General features: G+C 40.9%; 1 protein-coding gene across 7 annotated transcripts in view; it reads left to right on the forward strand.

Moving 5' to 3' along the window:
* The window catches only part of UNC5D (unc-5 netrin receptor D), a 114,079-nt gene extending 96,081 nt beyond the window's left edge, over window positions 1–17,998 (forward strand). For 6 of the 7 annotated variants that reach the window (XM_085510505.1, XM_085510506.1, XM_015883167.3 and 3 more), the window contains 8 exons: window positions 813–1,190; window positions 1,827–1,911; window positions 3,882–4,050; window positions 5,085–5,312; window positions 6,583–6,732; window positions 8,007–8,171; window positions 9,488–9,666; window positions 10,965–17,998. In XM_085510505.1, the coding sequence (XP_085366631.1) occupies window positions 813–1,190; window positions 1,827–1,911; window positions 3,882–4,050; window positions 5,085–5,312; window positions 6,583–6,732; window positions 8,007–8,171; window positions 9,488–9,666; window positions 10,965–11,169 (1,559 nt within the window). In that variant the 3' untranslated portion in view covers window positions 11,170–17,998. Of the gene's footprint in view, window positions 1–812; window positions 1,191–1,826; window positions 1,912–3,881; window positions 4,051–5,084; window positions 5,313–6,582; window positions 6,733–8,006; window positions 8,172–9,487; window positions 9,667–10,964 lie in introns of those variants that run through there. The other variant, XR_014932363.1, reaches the window with a different exon arrangement.
* The last annotated feature ends 881 nt before the right edge of the window (window positions 17,999–18,879 follow it).

Raw genomic sequence — 18,879 nt, forward strand, 5'->3', positions numbered from 1 at the left:
TTGCATAGAATAGAACGAGGAGAGCTTTTACACTCCAAATACAATTATTTTTCCCAGAGCTGCAGTATGTGCTGAGTGCATCAAACAAGTTAGCATTAGATGCACATCAGCTAGATCTCTTAAGTCTTACCTGTCTAGCTCCAATTTATAGATGGGGAAATCAAAGTGCAGCTGAGTACTGTTTAGGATTTACAAATGCATCTAATGGTTCACTGAAAGTGACAGTGAAATACAGGCCTGACTTTTTATTTGCAGGCAGCTCTCGAGTGCAGAGTGATTTAAGCTTCAGTCATTGCTAAGGAGGGAGGAATTAGCTGCAGCTTGCTTAGTGGCACAGTACAGGCTGGAACTCGGTCTGGGCTAATGGGGCACTGAGGCAGGTGTGCATGGATTATCATACAGTAGGTAAACAGCTCCAGTGCTGTTTAATAAAAGAAAACACACCACCACCAATAGCGATACATTAATCAGATGTAAGTCATGGATCTTAGAATGCTTAAACCCATATATCTATTATTTTTCACTTCTCAATGTAAATGCAGCTCTTGTAACCTAAGGACATAGTTAAAATCAAAGAGATTTATTTATTTCAGGACTGTAACTCAAATTACTGCACGATTAGGAATGCAGTCCAGGATTCCAAATTCATAAAGCACTTCTCTGTGCTTTATGAAGATCCACATAAGTCGGATGGAATGCTCCCTATCCACAGTATCATTTCTTCAGCGATGTGTTATCTAGGTGCATTATTCAGCTTCACTGCACACTCTACAATACAGTAACTAACTGCCTGATCCACTTCATTTCACCAGGTAACTCCCTGCTTTTGAATTCATCCATGCAGCCTGACTTGACAGTGAGCAGAACGTACAGTGGACCAATCTGCCTGCAGGATCCAATGGACAAGGAGCTAATGACAGAGTCTTCACTGTTTAACCCGTTGTCAGACATCAAAGTCAAAGTTCAGAGTTCGTTCATGGTTTCCTTAGGGGTGACAGAGAGGGCTGAATATCACGGAAAGGCACATTCTGGAACTTTTCCCCATGGGAATGCTAGAGGCTTTGGAACGATACAGGCTAGAAACAAGGCTGCGTATATTCAGAACCTGTCTTCTATTTCAACAAGAAATGAACTGAAGACAACCGCCATCTTTGGACACCTGGGAGGTCGTTTAGTTGTTCCAAACACAGGTGAGTAGATCCTTTTTTATTAATGAAACATAATTGTACATGAAACTCATTTTGCTTGAATGCAGCATTTTATCCATTCATTCTATAAATTAAATACATAAAAAGTAGGAGTTTCTGTAATGCAAATTCTGGGAAGTAGAGCATCTTGCCCACGCAGGAGGGGTGACTATGATCAAAACAAAGCTTAGGATTAGGAGTAAAGAGGTATTATGCCTATTTGAACTGCTACAAATTACCACCTCTCTTGATGCCTTTAAGCATGAAAGTTATATTAATCAAAGCTGTAGCTCACTTGGATCCTGATCTAAATGAAGCATTCCCTGGAAAGGAAATTGCTGTTGGATCAGGATCTCTGATAACGGGGTCAAATTCAAAGCAGAGTCTACATACATCAGCACCTGACCGCATTAACACTGTCAGACTTAATATGATTGAAGTCTCCAGCACGTAACAATTAATGTGTCTCGGGAGAAATAGGAAAACTCTAGCTGGAGTTTCATTACTGTGTTCCTGGCTTTCTGGTTTTCTCTTGCCTTGAGATGAGCAGTTTGACAGATTTCTGTAGTAATCTTTATTCAGGGTTCCCTTTAAACTCAGCTTTATATGCAGGTAACTTCATCCTTTGCTCTGTTGTAGGAGTCAGTCTGTTGGTGCCACATGGAGCAATTCCTGAAGAGAGTTCATGGGAAATCTATCTTGCCATCAACTCAAGAGAGTCCAGGTAAGACGTATGTAAAAAGCCCACATTAGTAGCACAAAGAATGTGTGAAAGTGGCTAATTTCATTGATTTCATGTTAAGATTATCTAAAAGAATGGCATATCTCTCTTCAGTGGCGCTGATATGGCCACTCTGCCATGACATACCATGTGCTCATATCAATGACGGAGGTGGCTTCCCAAGGTTCTCCACAATTCATCTCTGTTGTATGTATGTACTTCAAAGAGAAGAAGGAGAAAAGAAAACAAATACAAGAAGAAATGGGTTTTTGATGAATGCAGGCCATTTTATTCTTGTTGGTGCTTCAAGTGTGTGTGGTAATTGTCATTCCTACAAAAGAAAGCTAGCTGCTTTCCAGATACCCTTACAAGTAGGTACTCCATTAAATACATGGCTTTAAATTCTCTTGCCAGCAGCAGCTGTGAGTGTTTTCATCAATTCTGCTGCAATCACTTCAGTGGCCTTCATTCTGTGTTAGAAGGCCGAGGGATTTTGGCCCCACGTCAAACACTTGGGAATGAATCTTCCCCTTTTCTTTTATGAAAAAGCACAGTCAGAGAAGCAGATTATTTTAGGGGTTTTTGATAGTCATTCCTACAAAAAATGTTGACATCCCAGTGGCTTTTAGCTGCCAGGATTGGTGGAACACAGTCTTCATATTTAGACATGGTGCAGCTTTAGTTTTGTAGTGGGATTTTGGTTTTGGTTTTGTTTTGTGAGGTAAACTTTAAGAAATGCAATTGAAGAGAGCAAAGTGAATCATCCAAAGCTGCCTATGAATTTTAAAGCTTGGAACTCTCTTCCAAAACTTAATCTATTTTAATTTTTCTTCCCTCTGATATCAGAGATCCTCTGTGAGAACTTTCCTATTCCATCCCCATCTGCTGCTATAGGTTTTTTATCACTCCCAGTGGAATATTAAGATATGTGAAAGGAAAGGAAGAAGTAGGGGGGAAAAAAAACAACCCCAAACCCACAGCTGTTTTATCTGCAATGGTTCTGCAGAAGTGAGTTAAAATAGGTTAATTAAATACAAGCAGCAAATTTTGCCTACTGCTTTTCCTTTTTGTCGTGGGCAGAAACGGAGGTAGGAAACCCAACTGAAAATTATCACAGGGAGACTGTTTTGCTTCCAGTTGAGGCAGTGTTTGATATATCTTTTGCCCATCTGAACTGAGGGAGAGAACAGCTGTGTTGTACCCCACCAGCAGCAGACGTATAACCATTAAAAATACAGAAACATATAAGAATGGAGATTTCTGTGGTTCTTGTAAGGATTTGAGGCCACTATGGAATGTGTTGGAGAGAACAAGGATTATGTTGTTCTGATTTAGGTTATTTGGGAATGGTTTAGCTGTCACTTATTCTCATCTTTGTTCAGATGTAGTAGTTTTGTATGATATATCATGTTGAACAGTGTAGTGATAGGAGGAGAGGTGATGGGGGGAGTTGTTTACATATGCAGTGTTTTATTTCATTCCTGAGCCTTGAAAAATCGGCACTGTTTTTGATAGGAATCGTCATCAATGGCACAACTTAACAAAAACTCTGTATTCACATCTCCTATAGGGAAATATTGCCTCCACTACTGTGAAAATATTGTTAATGACATTTTCTGCAGGCAGAATTAGATGGTAGCACTACCAGCTGGGGCACAACACAAGGCTTACTTGCATAGAGTAGTTTCCAGCATTTCATTTTGTTTAAGCAAATCAAAATGTATTTTAAAGACCAGAACCCAAAATGCCAGCCAATGATTTAAGTACATGTGGCCCAATAGTTCTGTTTCACTTCCTACTACCAAATCCTTATGAAAATTAGTGCTCTAGTTGGCTTGCTCATCATTTCTGTAACAGATGAACAAAGCATTTATTTGGATTTTTAACTAAAACATTTAAACTTTGTATTGCAATAACTGTGAATATGTTTTCACCCATTAAAAAGGCCCTAAGATGTTATTATTTACCTACAGCCTACAGCCAGAAAGCCCAGATGTCCTCCTAGGACCAGAAGTGACGTGTGGCCCTTCGGATGTCTCCGTCAGCTCTCCATTTGCCTTGACTATACCACACTGTGCAGAAGTAAATTCAGAGCACTGGAATATCCACTTGAAGAAAAGGACACAGCAAGGAAAATGGGAGGTATGTTCATGCTTCTGCTCCCACTTACAGGTTATATACACTAAATGAAAACATGATTGTTGTTAATTATGCAGGTGTTGAAGATGGTACAAGGGACAGAATGATCAGGCATTTTAAAGGAAACATCTTATCTCTAGGCAAAAATCAAACAGAGGTTTTGCATTTTGTTCTGAAGTAGCTGAACTCTGTTCAAGTGCTAAACTAAAAGACAGAGAAAAGGGTCAATGCTTCATTGTGCTGCCGCTGGTGGAACTGTTTGATTCCTTGCATTGTAAAGAAAACAAACAGTCACTAAAACACTTGTGGATACCTTGACTTTATCCTTTTCCTCCTGTAAGCCACCATATTGCTGTGGCTCTTGTTGAAACCATTTCAAATTCAGCTTCATTTTCCTTGTAAAATTCATTCAGTTTTCTGTCAGCTCCATTGGTGTCAGTTACAAGCAGCCCAGAATTAATGAGGAATGTAACACCAGGCTGTAGATTGCTCAGATACCTCATCTATAATGATGCTGTAATGCAGAACTAAGCGTGAAATACGAAAGAGTGGGTTAGGTAGCTTTTTGATGAAGGTAAGCAACTGTAATGGATGTTCTGAAAGGATGTCAAATACCTACTATTGTTCAAGGTTTGCTTATTGACTTCAATCTTCGAAAGTAATTTCTTACCTTGACATTGGGAAAAAATTAGATAGAAAGTCAAGAACACTTGAAAAAAGAAGCTAAAATTGCCTAGGCGTTGTTGTTATTGTTATTATATGCTGTATGCACTGAATTCTGTACAATGTATTGCTAGAAATCTTCCATTTAGGCTTGAGGCAGTAAGAGACTATTCACTTGCATAGGTAGTCTATGTAAGTCATTCCTCATTCTGAGATCAACATGAGTTTTAAGGATGTGGAGCTGGCTCTTGGGAGTGACTTTGCATTCCAGTTGAATATAAATAACCAAATGACATCATGACATCTTATTATCAAGGCCTGTTTTTTGGTGTTTGTTTTGTTGTTGTTTTTTTAACTTGAATTTCATTTTGCAGGAAGTGATGTCTGTGGAAGAGGAAACTACTTCCTGCTACTGCCTGCTGGATCCTTATGCCTGTCACATTCTCTTAAACAGCTTTGGAACTTATGCACTTATTGGAGAACCCATTTCTGAGTGCGCTGTCCGACAGATGAAAGTAGCGGTTTTTGGCTGCCTATCTTGCAATTCTCTGGATTACAATCTAAGAGTGTATTGCATGGATAACACACCTTGTGCATTTCAGGTACGTGGCTATTATGGTTTTGATTCCTTTTCCCCACAGAATATTGATATTCATTTATTCCTAGGGCTACAGCAGCAGTTTAGAACTGTTTGGTGTTCAGTGCTTATCATGTTCATTACCCTTAGCTGTCATTAGTCACTTGAGGGATTTTTCTTACAATATGAGCAAGAAGGAAGAGATTGTATTGCTATCTTTTTATTTTTTACAAGGATTAAGTTATAATTGTGCATTTCTCCTTTAAAAAAGTAAAATAATAATAATCCCCAAGTATAAATTTCAATTAGTATCTCTTTGCTGCATGGCATTCCAAGGCAAAACAATAAGATTCGTGGGCTGTTGTAGCCATGATGAATCAAGAAGCTTTAAGAAAGTGTTTTTCTTTCGAGAGCTGAAATGGAGATGGTTGTAACCAAATTTTTGCTTCCTCTTCCTATTGCACAGAATGAAGACAGATCTTAACGGAGCACATGCTAACATCTTTGTGCTCTAATAAAAGCAAAGGCACTGAAAGGATGGTTAAAGATTTACTATAGCTTTATAATTTAATCCTTTGTATCATTCACACAACTGATGGGCTAGAAGTATTTTCCTGGATGTGCCTGCCTGAAATTCAGAGGCCCAAATTCCTTCTTCGGGTATTTGTTGAGTGTATAAAAGGAACTCTGGCTCATATGTTCACAGTTCAGTGACTCAGCATTGGTTAATGAATAAGCCATAGCTGCAATCATTTAGTATTCTGTAGCAGTTTTACAGCATTTCATAAAAATGAAATTCTAAGTATAAATTTTATGTTTTGATTTGTTTTTAGTTAACGCTTAATGTACGATTTTATAATGTCCTACAATTTCTGGATAAAAATCATCTTGTTTCTCAAACTATTGTGGTGTTCAGCAGATCCATCAGAGTTACTTGCAGTGGAAAATCCCACCCTCAACTTGAAACTCTGAAGTACAAAGACAAGCATTAATGAGCTGTAATACCCCTGTGGTTTCCACCTCAATTACTGCAGTCCTAGGGAAGTTGTGTTGGTATTGGTACTCAGGGAGTCAAGAAAGTAATCCTCGGTGTAGCATCAAGGACAGCAGAAGAGTTGACATCCCTTTGGCATCCCTGGACCTCCTGTGGTGGAACACAAATGGCAGTGCCCATTGTATGACAGAAACACTCCACTGCTGCAAATGGACTCGGCTCCTTTCACAAAGATGAATTTTCAGCACATTTGATATTTGTTTCTAATAGTAAATAATTCTTTTCTCCTCTGCCATTACAGGAAGTGGTTTTGGATGAAAGGATCCAAGGAGGACAATTACTGGATGAACCCAAACTTCTGCATTTCAAAGGGAATACCTTCAGTCTGCAGATATCTGTCCTCGATATCCCTCCTTTCCTTTGGAGGATCAAACCATTCACTGCCTGTCAGGTAGCTGCTCATTTTATTTCATTGCATTATGATTTTGTCAAAAACAGGATGAAACATGAAGACTTTACATATATCTTCTAATGGAAAGCAAGCTTGTGCTTTTCCTTATTTAAATTACTTCCTAAGGAAGGCCTATATGCTTGTTATAATTTGTTGCTACAGAAAATGTTTTTGATATTTGTCATTCCAGTTTCAATACAGTGAGGAATATATGGCTGAAAATGAGAGGATATATGTCAGTATTTAAATGTCATGAGTTCCAATTACAGCACGTACTTTCTTAGAACTGATGAAGAGCAAATTGTTTTTCCTGTAAGATGTTAATTAGAGAGGCTGTTGAAGGTGGGAAAGCATAGTAAAACATAAGATGAATTTCTGAATGTATTGGTTACTGGAACCAATAAGCCAACTGCTGGCAAATAGAGTGAGGTGGTGTTTTAAAATACAGATGTCTTTCATGTTGAATTTTAGCAAAAACAAATCTTCAATGTAGTGAAGTGGAAGGTTTCCGTTAATGCAACAAATCAGGTTTTGCCTCAAGCCATATTATAAAAACAGCCCCGTGTTTCACCGCCTTTTGATTTGTCGGTCAGTCCTTGAACGCTTTGGGGCTGCATTTGCTTTAAGGAAGGCTTTGGTCACAGCAAGGACTTGAGGTTTCTGAGAGGGGTGTGCAGATCCACTGCTGGCAGAACAATGCCACAATGCTGATACTGAAGCCTAATAAACATTTGCATTTTATAATTGAGTAACATTTGAATGGCAGCTGAGGAAGATGATGACGGTTTGTTAACAGAAACTGCTGGCCAACTTGTACTGGCTCAGTATGTTTGACTGTATGAAATGTTTTTTGCTGTATTTACTCATTTCTCTCCCACTTACCACCGCTTTAAGTTTGGGTTGTCTGGAACAACTGAAAGAGCTGATGCGATGAAACCATTGTCAGGCACTACCATGAGGAAAGATTTATGTTAATCATTTCTCAAATTAGCAAAATTCATTTCAAGGCTTGAAGACACAAATCAGCAACATGTAAAAGTGCAGCGTTAAAGCAGTTCATGGCAGGTGGCAAAGCCCACATAAATTGTTAGTGTCTTTGTAAAATAAGGGGAGCCCTTAAGAACTGGGCTGGTAGAGCAGGAAAGGGTGAGCATGGTGAGGACCAAAGGCACTGCCCAGGGTTAACACCAGCTGTTTTCCTGGCATCTTCACTTATTGGAGGATCCAGCAACTCACTCCCATTCCCCCATTCTGGTTGGATGTTTCTCTCCCAGGAGGTCCCATTCTCCCGTGTGTGGTGCAGTAACCAGAAGCCGCTGCACTGTGCCTTCTCCTTGGAGCGTTACACTCCTGCAACCACACAGCTGTCCTGCAAGATCTGCGTCCGGCAAGTCAAGGGGCATGAGCAAATCCTACAGATCCAGACATCCATCCTCGAGGTGAAGCATCCTTTCCCTTTTTATTTTCCTCAAGCTTTGTAGCATGAGGCAAACTATGCCCTGTTTTTGCCCCTTCTACCTCATTGGCATTTCTCATGCCCTGTTTAATGCTGCAACAAGCACAGAGCATTCAGTTCTATTTCTAGCAGAAATCAAAGGAAGCATTTACTGAGATTCTAGAGCACTAAAAATAATTTGTATGTGAGATGATGGTGATATTTTTCTTATGGAAAGTTTTTGAGTATCTTAAGAGTTTAAATAAAGGGCAGTTTGCTTGGGTGCTGTTTGGCCACATCTGTAGCAATGGTGTTATACAGGCAATGCCTCCAATGGCAAAGAGAACTTCAGCTATTTCTCTTAGGTACATGAGCATCTTTGATTGTTTAAAAGGTATCCAGAAACTTCTGGATTAAAGGGGCTACATCTGTGTGCTAACAGCGCCATGCAGAAAATATAGATCTTAATAAGAAAACCTCAAAGATAATTCAGGTAAAAACATAGGGACCTACCTGTCCACATGGCCTCGGTGTCACAATTGTGTCCTCAACCAGACACAGAGAGCTTTGCCTTGGCTCTGAAAAAGCAAGGGAAGGAGTGAGGATAATTAGACTGTAAATATATATAATCAACAACTGAGTATTCAAATAGTTCACTGCAGCAAACTAACCAGGTAGCAGCAGCTTATCTCACAAGTGCAGGGTATGAAACCTACCATTGTTCTGCAGGTTTAATTTGAACAGTCAGGCATTGTGATATATCTGCAGCACTACTATTACTCTGCGTGGATGACTTTTGGAATGTGTCATAAATGTTATATGAAGGGACTATAGCATCACTGTTATTTAATATTTATGCCACATTGCACTGAAATGAGTAATGCATGGAAATGGGACTGTTACACAAGACTTGGTATAATTTTGTAGGAACAGAACAGGCCCAGTCTACAAAAAGGACCTGGATTCCACAGAGCTTTTTGATGTGGAAAAAGCAATAAAATTAAAAGAATTGAGGTGTCTGTCTTGTAGGCTTATGGAACTGATTAGTCATTGCTCCACTGTACACTTTGGTGTAGCAGCACGTGTATGTAGACACGTATGTATGTAGACAGGCCTTGCTTGCAGGCTGATCCCTGCATAAGAGTGTATTCCCAGTACTCTCATACTGAAGGAGCCATGCAAAACTCACGTCTCAGTTCCAGTCTCCTTAACAGGACCATTGATGGTACTGTTTCTGCAATAGAGAACTGCCTGCAGACCTCTAGATCAGCACAGAACCCGGTGCTGCACTAAACTGCTCTGCTTTTATCTTCTGTGTAGAATGAAAGAGAAACCATTGCTTTCTTTGCACATGATGACAGCAACTTCCCTGCACAGATGGGTGCAAAAGCATTCAAAATCCCATACTCCATCAGACAAAGAATCTGCGCAACGTTCGACACACCCAATGCCAAAGGCAAAGACTGGCAGATGCTAGCACAGAAAAACAGCATCAGCAGGTAATGGGAAGCAATTTTAAAAGGTGAACATTTACATACACAACAAGAATAATCTGCTGCTATTTTGTTATGAGTTTTTTTTATTATTTGCTGGTATTAAGGGTGCATAAATAGTAATTGCCTTTCTTACTCTCGAGGATAAACTGTAGTTCGTATATTCTTTTATATCCTACTAGTGACTGAAAACAGGACCTGCCTTCCACTCTGAATAAACCCATCCCGCCTGCTGTCATCTTCTAAGCTCAGGTTGGAACCCACGATAGTGGGGTTGGTCAGTACAGGACTCAAATGATTGTGAACACAGCAGCTGTTGTGTGGCTGCCATCCCCAGTGCTCCACTCCAAACTGATTTATGGGTTTTACAGATTTTTCTAAGGAAAAGGCATGTTTCAAAAGAAAGTTATGCTCTGCTGTTCGGAGCAATAACATTATGATTATTAAAACTGAAAGGCACTATAAAAACTCATTTACTGCTTACTTTGCATTTTCTACTCGGCTAAATGGAATTGGGGAAGGCATTTGACTCAGAAATATGTTCAGATTAGCACTATCTCCATAAGCGTGTGCCCAGGAGGACAGAGGATGAAGCAAAACGGCTTCCTATTGACAAGTTTCTTTTCACAGGCTTGTCAATAAACCAAAACCGAACCAAAGAAGAGAATTAAGTTACAGGCAGGCAGCAGTGAGTCACAGCACTGTGCTTTATCTACCGGTGTTTGCTATGCACTGTCATGCTCTTCAGTCCTGAGGAGTTTTTGCTTTCTCAGGAAACTGAAGGACAGTGCAGAATAGAGATTACAACGGTTTGTGCAAGACTGAGCTTGTGACAGTTCTTCAACTTCTGATTCTCCCTTGGATGCAGCTGGATGATGCAGCGTGCATTTCTATAAGTCAAATTCAGTGGTAGAAAAAGAACATTCTCGAGCAGTTTAACCTGAAATGATATGATAAAATGTAGAGGGTAGAGCAAAAATGATGACTGGACTGATTTTCATCTACCTGCAATTTATTAACATCATATTTCCCCATCTACTTAAGAATAATAATACAAAAATGGGCCAGTGCCAGTGTTGTTATTCTGCTGACTTGACAGGAGCGATATTCTGGCTTTAAGTCCTCGTTCTTTCACAGTTCTGAAAGTGGCAGGAGCTTTGCTATAAGTGACTTCTACAAAGCTAGATTTGTACTGCACACACACATACACACATCCACTAGGATTCCCTCTATTCATCCAATTAGATCTTGCTGCAGGTTTCTTATTCTAATCAGTCTGTTCCACCTTTCCCTACCCCCCTCAGGAATCTCTCCTATTTTGCCACACAAAGCAGCCCATCTGCAGTCATTCTGGACCTCTGGGAAGCTCGACACCAACACGACGGTGACCTCGACTCCCTCGCCTGTGCCCTGGAAGAAATAGGAAGGACACACTCTAAAATCTCAGACATAACAGAAACTGAGATGGAGGAGCCTGATTTCAACTACAGCAGACAGAATGGACTTTAGTCCTTCCTTTCCATTGAAGAACCGATGGCCAGCTGACTTTCACACCTGAAAATCTCTTTGGCAGGGAGGAAATAAGGGTTTCTGCACACTGCCCAAAGAAGCAGACGCGTCTCCACAGTGCCGTTTTCAGTTGGAGGAGCAGAAGAAGCCCTATTAAAAATCATCTCCGTAATAAGGAAAACAAGCTGTCCCTGTGCTACAGTCCTCTTTCATTTAAAATTCATGGTTCAGATTCAAAAACAAGACTGCAACATCAATCATTCCCAGGGGCAAGAAGGAGCGAGGTACAGAGCTGTGCAAGGTAAATATTATGACATCCTCTATTTAGGAAACAGTGATGCTAAAGAAGAATACAATGCCTACTAAAATGCAATGCCTAGTGCTAAGCAGTGGATATTTAGAGCCACTAGAGGTTAATCTCGGTGTAAGGGTTTGTGTTCTTGGGGCCCTGAGTCCCCTTTGTGCTGTGTTTCCAACTTAACACACCAGAAAAGTGGATGTAAATGCCGTTTCCTAGCATCGTGTTGACTCTGTGCATTTGCTGTAACTTAGCTAAAGGACAGCTGAAAATCTGACCTTCTCCTGTTCAGAGATTTGAGGAATGAATAGATTGTATAACTATTTAACAGATATCAGTTGTCACCCAAACAATTCCTTTTACAAGTTCAGTCACTCAATGAATGTAGCCTTGCTGCAGATTCTTCTCCCCGTTCTGATAACAAAAGCAGAATGAAGCCCTTCTCTGTGCAATCCATGTATAACCAATGCCCTATGGTTCTCCACTTGTAGAATTTCACTAGGTCCAAACTTGTTTCTTTGGTTGTTTAAATCCAGCTCCAAATAGAATGCAGGAGATTGCCAGCCCTGCTTTAGCAGGCTTACACTGAACTGAAAGCTGGAGGCGAATTCAATCTGCGCAGCTTAATTCTGGTTTAGGTTCAGACCAACAGAATAACCCCCACCTATTGCTGCCAGAAATTGGCCTGATTTACTGTATAGTTTGTATGTTGTGCAGGAGATAGAGCTGGCTGCATTACCTTTGGCCTGTTTACCACCACATCCAGAACAAAGCTGGTGAATTCTCATCACTTTTTACCCATCTCATGCAAATATAATTTATTACTTCAACTGAACCAAAAAAGAGCTGTCACTGTGAGTCAGCATCCCGGCACAACTGGTACCAAACCAAATACAACCAGTGTTTGCACTCGTGTAGTCTTTGAGAATTACCCATATTACTTGTATTGGGCTGAGAGCAACATGACAGGGCAGGTACTTAGTGGGGAAAACCATATTTATCCAAAATCATTTCTTCATCTGGGATCCCAGATCTGAACTGTACAATCAATAGCCCTCAATGGCCAATTCCATGGCTTTCCCAGCTTGGCAGGCTGTGCAGTCAGACTTGCTTACAAACACTTGGACTTTCCCAACCATTTTTTAACGTTAGGATTTCATGCAGTCTGACATCAGCACTCCTGTTTGCAACATGAACCCATAACTGCTGCAAGCATATTTAAGACTGAGACAAAAATACCAGCTAAGCTGGCAGCAAGCTGTCACTTTCCTCAGCAGCACACGGCTGTGTCTTTGAATTATATTTGTAGTGACTTCCATTCCTCCTCCCCAGAAACTTATTTTTCATTGGACAAAACATCATGAATAAGAAAAAAATAAATAGAGAATGGCATCCATAGAAAAGCAATGGAATTTTAGTGAGCTGCAGTTGTCTGGGAAACCCACTACAGTCTCTCTCCAGCAGTTAATTTGTTCTCAGCTTCTCCTCAGATGCAGTTTGAATTTGGTCACTGCTTTTTCAATCTAACTCCCATTTGCTACCCCAGCAAAGTCCCTGTGCATCCCCTACAGAGCTCTGTGTGGGTCCTGCTCTTGCTGTCCCAGTCTGCTGAGCCACACGTGGGGGTCAAACACTGCAGAGCTCAGCCCTTAGAGCATCACTCAGTAAACGTGCAATGCAATGCTTGCATCCTGGACTGGGGTAGATGTGAGAAACCACCCAGCTCTGCCTGCCCTGTACTTGTGCAGCAGAGAGAAGCCAGATTTGTCCAGGCTGATTTCTTCCAACCTGCAGATGGAAGGGATCAGGGTTGTATACCAAAATCCACATCCAACCCCCAACTCCCATGAAGTCTCCCCTCTGAGTTACGCACTGAAAGGAATAAATGTCACTTTTTTACAATGCTGGAACAAAAGCTGTTCAGTTTTGGGCCCCGAGGTAAGATTTCAATTTTGCTTTGCTCAACAGAGAGCTGTTGTTCTGTTTCCTGGCTATTGTTCAGTTATACCAAAGCAGATTCTTTGCTGCTCACCTTCCTTTTGTGCATCTACACACTGAGAACTGACTTGTAACCTAGTATTGTTTTCATGACCTTTAGTTGTTTAAATGGACTAGAAATGCTAGAATAATATTTATCTCATTGGAAAGGAATTTGAAACAGGAGCTGGACTACCAGCCTATACTTTGTATTGATCTGGTTGTACTGCTGTGTTGTATAGATCTGCCATACTATATCATACAAAACATCCTTTTAACCTTACAGTGTGACCAGGACTGAAAGTTTAGGGAAGTGGTCTAAGAAATGAGCTCAGTATTAAAGGACTTCTTCAGTCACTCCATTGCTGCTATCTGATAGGCAAGCAGCCTCAAACCCCCCATTTCTCACCATTCACACACTCAGTATCAGTCACAGAGGACGAGGATCTTGCTGGAGCATAAAGAGAGTGCAGCACTCCTGGGATACAGTAACTGACTTTGCTGTGCCAATCACTCCAGCTAATGCATCATCAGAGAGGATGCGATTGCCTGAACATGCAGAAAATAGAATGGTGAGGAAAAACCCATGTAGCTTAAAGATAAGCATGAGAGGTGGCAAAAAGCACGTCATACCATAAAGAGGAAATTGTTCTCCCTGATGACGCTGGTCATAGTGGGCAGCAATCAGACAACGCGTATTTAAGTCAGACTTCTGAGATCTCTGTTCCCTTTTCTCCCACTCCTGGGAACTTTGTATTTCTTCTATCTCAGATATCTGCTGCAGATATGGCTGTTTTCAGATGCTCCCTTTCTGTTGTTTTATGTTAGCGTCATGGGATGATATTAATAAAACTTAGCACTTTAATTATAGAGAGTTTGCACCACTTCTCCTCCCTTCTTCCTGTGCTGTCCCAGTTTTAGAGAGAGAGAAATTTTAACATTTGAGGGGAAATGGCTCTAATACCATTTAAACAAGGCAGTCACAAATGGGTTTTGTTACCATTAACAGACAGCGAGGCAATACAACAGGAGATGTTAAATGGTGCTTTGCTTTCTCTATTTTACACTAAAACAAAGCTTTTCTCCCCACCAAAGGCTGCTGCAAGGATGCTCTGCAATACAGTATTCTCTCAGAATAAGTTAGTGTGCAAATATTATATAAATAGATTTGTTGACAAGGATTCACAATCTTAATGTTCCAGGAATGTATTTTTAACATCCAGAAATCCAAATTTGATTCTTTTCCTCTATTTTAGAAATAATGATCTCTGAAAAATAACAGAAGCCTCCTTGCAAACCAAAAGGCAGCAGAGAGAACTGCAGTGCTGCACATTGGAGGTGCCACTGAGCTCCCATGGTGACACAGCCTTGCTGGCTTCACAGCACCAACCTGCTCTATTTGCTACAGTTCTGTGCTGTGACCCCTTTAAGACTAATAGTTATATATATTTTTAATGACTTTAAACACTTTTTTCACTTTCCCAAAGCTCATTTCCAGCTTTGCAGCACTGCTTTTGCAGCCCTGTGGTTTACATTAAGATACGTTAAGCCACAAAGGAAAAAGCTGGACTCTGTGGGTTGACATCCTAACTTCATTTACTAGAGCAAGTGCCATAAAACCACCATGCACTCCCACAAAAATGTTATTGGGCATTTTATAACAGATGGAAAGACATCAATGCTATTCTCTTCAAGTACAGAGAAGTATTAAAGTATTGCTGTTATTATTTTTATCCCTGGCAACAGCTGCTCCCCCCCAGGCCTTGCAGGCTGTGAGCACAAGGAGGGGCTCCTGGCCAGCCCACCCCTTAGCACTGCCCTGCAGTCCATTCCTTTCATGTCACTTGGAAGACATCTCTGTGAGTAGGTTTTAACGCATTCTAGCTATTATTTCCCACTAGAAAAAATTCTGTGTGGATACAGTGAAGCAAAAATGAGCAACAAACTTATTGGGGCAGTTCTCATCATCCTCTGGGTTTGAGTTAATGAAACACAGACCTGAAGCAAATGACTGCATTCCATCTCGGATGGTAATGGACTGAATGAAAACGGAACCATATCCAAGTCTTTAAACAACTGTGAATGAGCTGCAGGTCTGTCCTTTCCAGTATTTACTATGCTGAGCTCTATGTAGGAAACCCTCACATCTTACACAGCAGTAGAGATGGTTGATGCTATTGGCCAAGAGCTTCTTTCATGGTAAACTTGCTGAAAAAGTGTTTTCTGTGGGTTGTTCACGTGTGTTATGGGGAAATTATTCCCTTGGCACCATTCCTGCTTTGGGAGAGGCTGGCAGCTGTTCCACAGCAGTGTGCAAAATGCACAGATAGCCTCTCCTGCATAGATAATCATTGCTTAACTAAAACTGCCAAGAACTTACAGGGCTCCTGGATGAACACAGTCCCATAAACAGTGGGAGTATAGCACAGGTATATAAGAACTGCAGCAGCAACAACAGAAACCCTCAATCCACTGACAAAGACCACAAAGCATTTTCTGATATCACAGCCTCGCCCTTCTCTCTCATTACCAATACTAACATATACAGTACCAAAAATCTCTTTCCCACCACAGCAAATAGAACAACCTCTGTAAGACTAAAGGATCACTCACAGAAATACTGGATAGTAACAGTGCCCACAATGCAGACAACAGAACCAATGTTTCACTCATGGCTGCAAGGAGAAAACCCTATTGGGCTCCACTTTCACTGTTCTGTCTAAAAGTTAAACAAGTGTTTAGGAATTTGACACTTATTTTTTGTATTAGAGGTGAATAGTACAAACTTTACTAGTGCTTCTTGTCTGGGGCTCGGGTGGGTAGGGGTGTGTTGTAATTTTCAAGCTATTGCAAAGCTGCTTTTAAATAAGCTGTTGAGTTGTGTTGACTAACTGGTTTGTGCTTTACAAGGGAATCCAGGTGAGCCGGGGTTCAATGGGCAGCCTCCTTGCCTTACAGGGTAACTAGAGCTGAAGTCACTTGTGAAAATGTAGCTAAGGGATAGGGAGATTAGACAGCCCATCCCTGATCTGTAATGTAGTGTCCTGTAATTAATGAGATTAGCCACTCACCTACCGTAGAACCGTGGTTTCGTCAGCAGCTGCTTAGTTTGTCTGCCCCGGTGTGATAACCTTGGTTGAGAATGTACTTCTACAGATTTCAGATGTCAACCCTCACCCCGTGTTATCCGGTCTCTGTATATAAATCTTATTGTCTAATCCCAAAGGGAAACGTGTAGCACAATAGGAAGTTAAGGGTGCTGTGCACCGAGCCTGGTGTAAGTTTTTTTCTGATCCAGCAGGAGGGGGATGACATGGATCTAACAGCAGGTGTGCCTGATACAGAGAACAGGAGAGATTCCTAACAAATCCTCACTTAGAACTGCCTGAAGCTTTGTTTTTGCAGTTTAAAATCATAAGACCTGGTAATTCCCTTACTGAAACTTGGAATATTACCATAATTGCAGTGATTACATTTGCAAACAGTTCTTTCAGTTTCCCCCCATTTGTGCACTGAAGTTATGGGGGGTTGGGAGGAATATTTCCATATGTGCTTTCCCCTTTTAATCTACAAAGCAGATAGATGCCATTACTGACCCTCAGACACCTCCCAGCACATCAGTAAGCAGAACAAGGAGCCTCGCTGGGCATGCAGCATCCATCTACTTGTGTCTATTTGGGAACAGCCAACCACCATCACACAACCCGTGATTGTGGAAATGCAGCTGCCTTCTCCCACCTCCTACTCAAATCCAACCCCACTACAACACTGAGCTCAGTTTATAAATGGGTACAAGAGCTTCAAAAGCACACAGTTTAATTTGGAGGAGGCAAAACATAACGCTGGTCAGTGTATGGAGACTGATACATGACCAGAGCATCTTCCATTGCATTTCCAGCTTCTAAAATTACTGACCGGCCTTCTGGCAAAACGAGGGGCAGATGCTTTGACCCAAACACAAACTGCATAAATACATACATTAGTATTAATAATATTCCTCTGTAATGAGACCCCTTTTCTCTTCTGCTCCCCTATTTTTGCGACAAACAGGTTCTGAAATGTTGGCTATTGCTCAGTCTGCTGAGCATCCTTCCCTCCCCCACTTCTCCCCATGGTTTTAAGTGTGTTTAGAACTGAAAAAGGAGCAGAGGTTTGAACGCTTTCTTTAGTATGAAGCTGAAGGAGTAGGAAAGAGACAGAAAACATTAAATAAAAAGCATGGCCTTGGCTTCATACCACACTTTCTGTGCCTTGTTCTATCAATGTAAATTCTGAATGTTGTACAGTAAAATACTTGGGAAAGACTCCTAGGAAAAGGCTGCACTGGCTTCTTTTTTCAGCACATGTACATATATAAATATATATACATATATATATTTGGTAATGCCAAACAGCTGTGTTATATTGTACTGAAGAAGTAATAATGGACAGTTTGGATGTTTTATGTAGAGTTTGCAAAAATTGTATGGCTTTGGCCTTTTGGAAATAAATGTACAGACATAAATTACTGCATATCAGTTATTTATGAATAAAGAGTCTTTTACTGATATCTCAGATGAGGGTCTGAGTGGCACATTGATTTCTGTGATAAAACAAGATGTTCTGACATGAGAGCATCACTGGTTTGGTAAGTGAGCATCATATGGGAGCTTACAATGGAAAGCTGGGTGCTGTGCACCACTGCCCAGAGAAACTGCAAGGAATGCAACCAGAACTGAAGTTTACCCTCTGCTGCCAGCAGTGAATCAACTCAACAATATCTTTTTTGCTTTCACATCCATCTGAGCTGCAACCCAAACAACTCAAACTATATTCTGACTCAAAACTTGTGCTTATGTGCAGACAACTAAAGAAGGCGCTGCAGCAGATTATCTTTAATCACACATTCTAATGCAGGGCAAGTTTTTGTCCTTGGCACCCCAAAACCAACATCTATTCTGTTTTGTGCAGGACAGGAGAACCTCCAAAATGCAGATGTTCCTTTGTAACTCCCAACATGTGGCTGTGCCTCAAATCCCATCTCACTGGAAACAAAGCAATGAGTTCTCATCCATTTATTATGTCAGTGTAACCTTTTGGTTTGTAATGCCCTTCACTGAGAAGCACCAGCTGGTAACTCATATCTCAATTAATCCTTATACAGACTCATAACTTTAGATCTCTTAGAAGACTGGAAATGGTTGGAAAACAGAGCAATGAGTCCTGCCAGGTGAAAACCTCAGACTGAACCACCACCACGTCTGCATTGCTGGGCACTGCCAGTTTTACTTCACTGCCTCAGCAATGGGGATACCCCCTTACAGTCCTTATTGCAGTCATTGTAACCAGATGCTGTGTTCACATAAAGTCAAAAAGGAGAAACAAAACTCAGCTTCTGTTTGGTGCAATGTAAACCTCTCCATTCACACTGATTCAATCCACTCTCCAGCTATGGC

The sequence above is a fragment of the Coturnix japonica genome, chromosome 10 (genome assembly GCF_054131305.1).
Source record: "Coturnix japonica strain WE chromosome 10, WE-NBRP24, whole genome shotgun sequence".
NCBI lineage: Eukaryota > Metazoa > Chordata > Aves > Galliformes > Phasianidae > Coturnix > Coturnix japonica.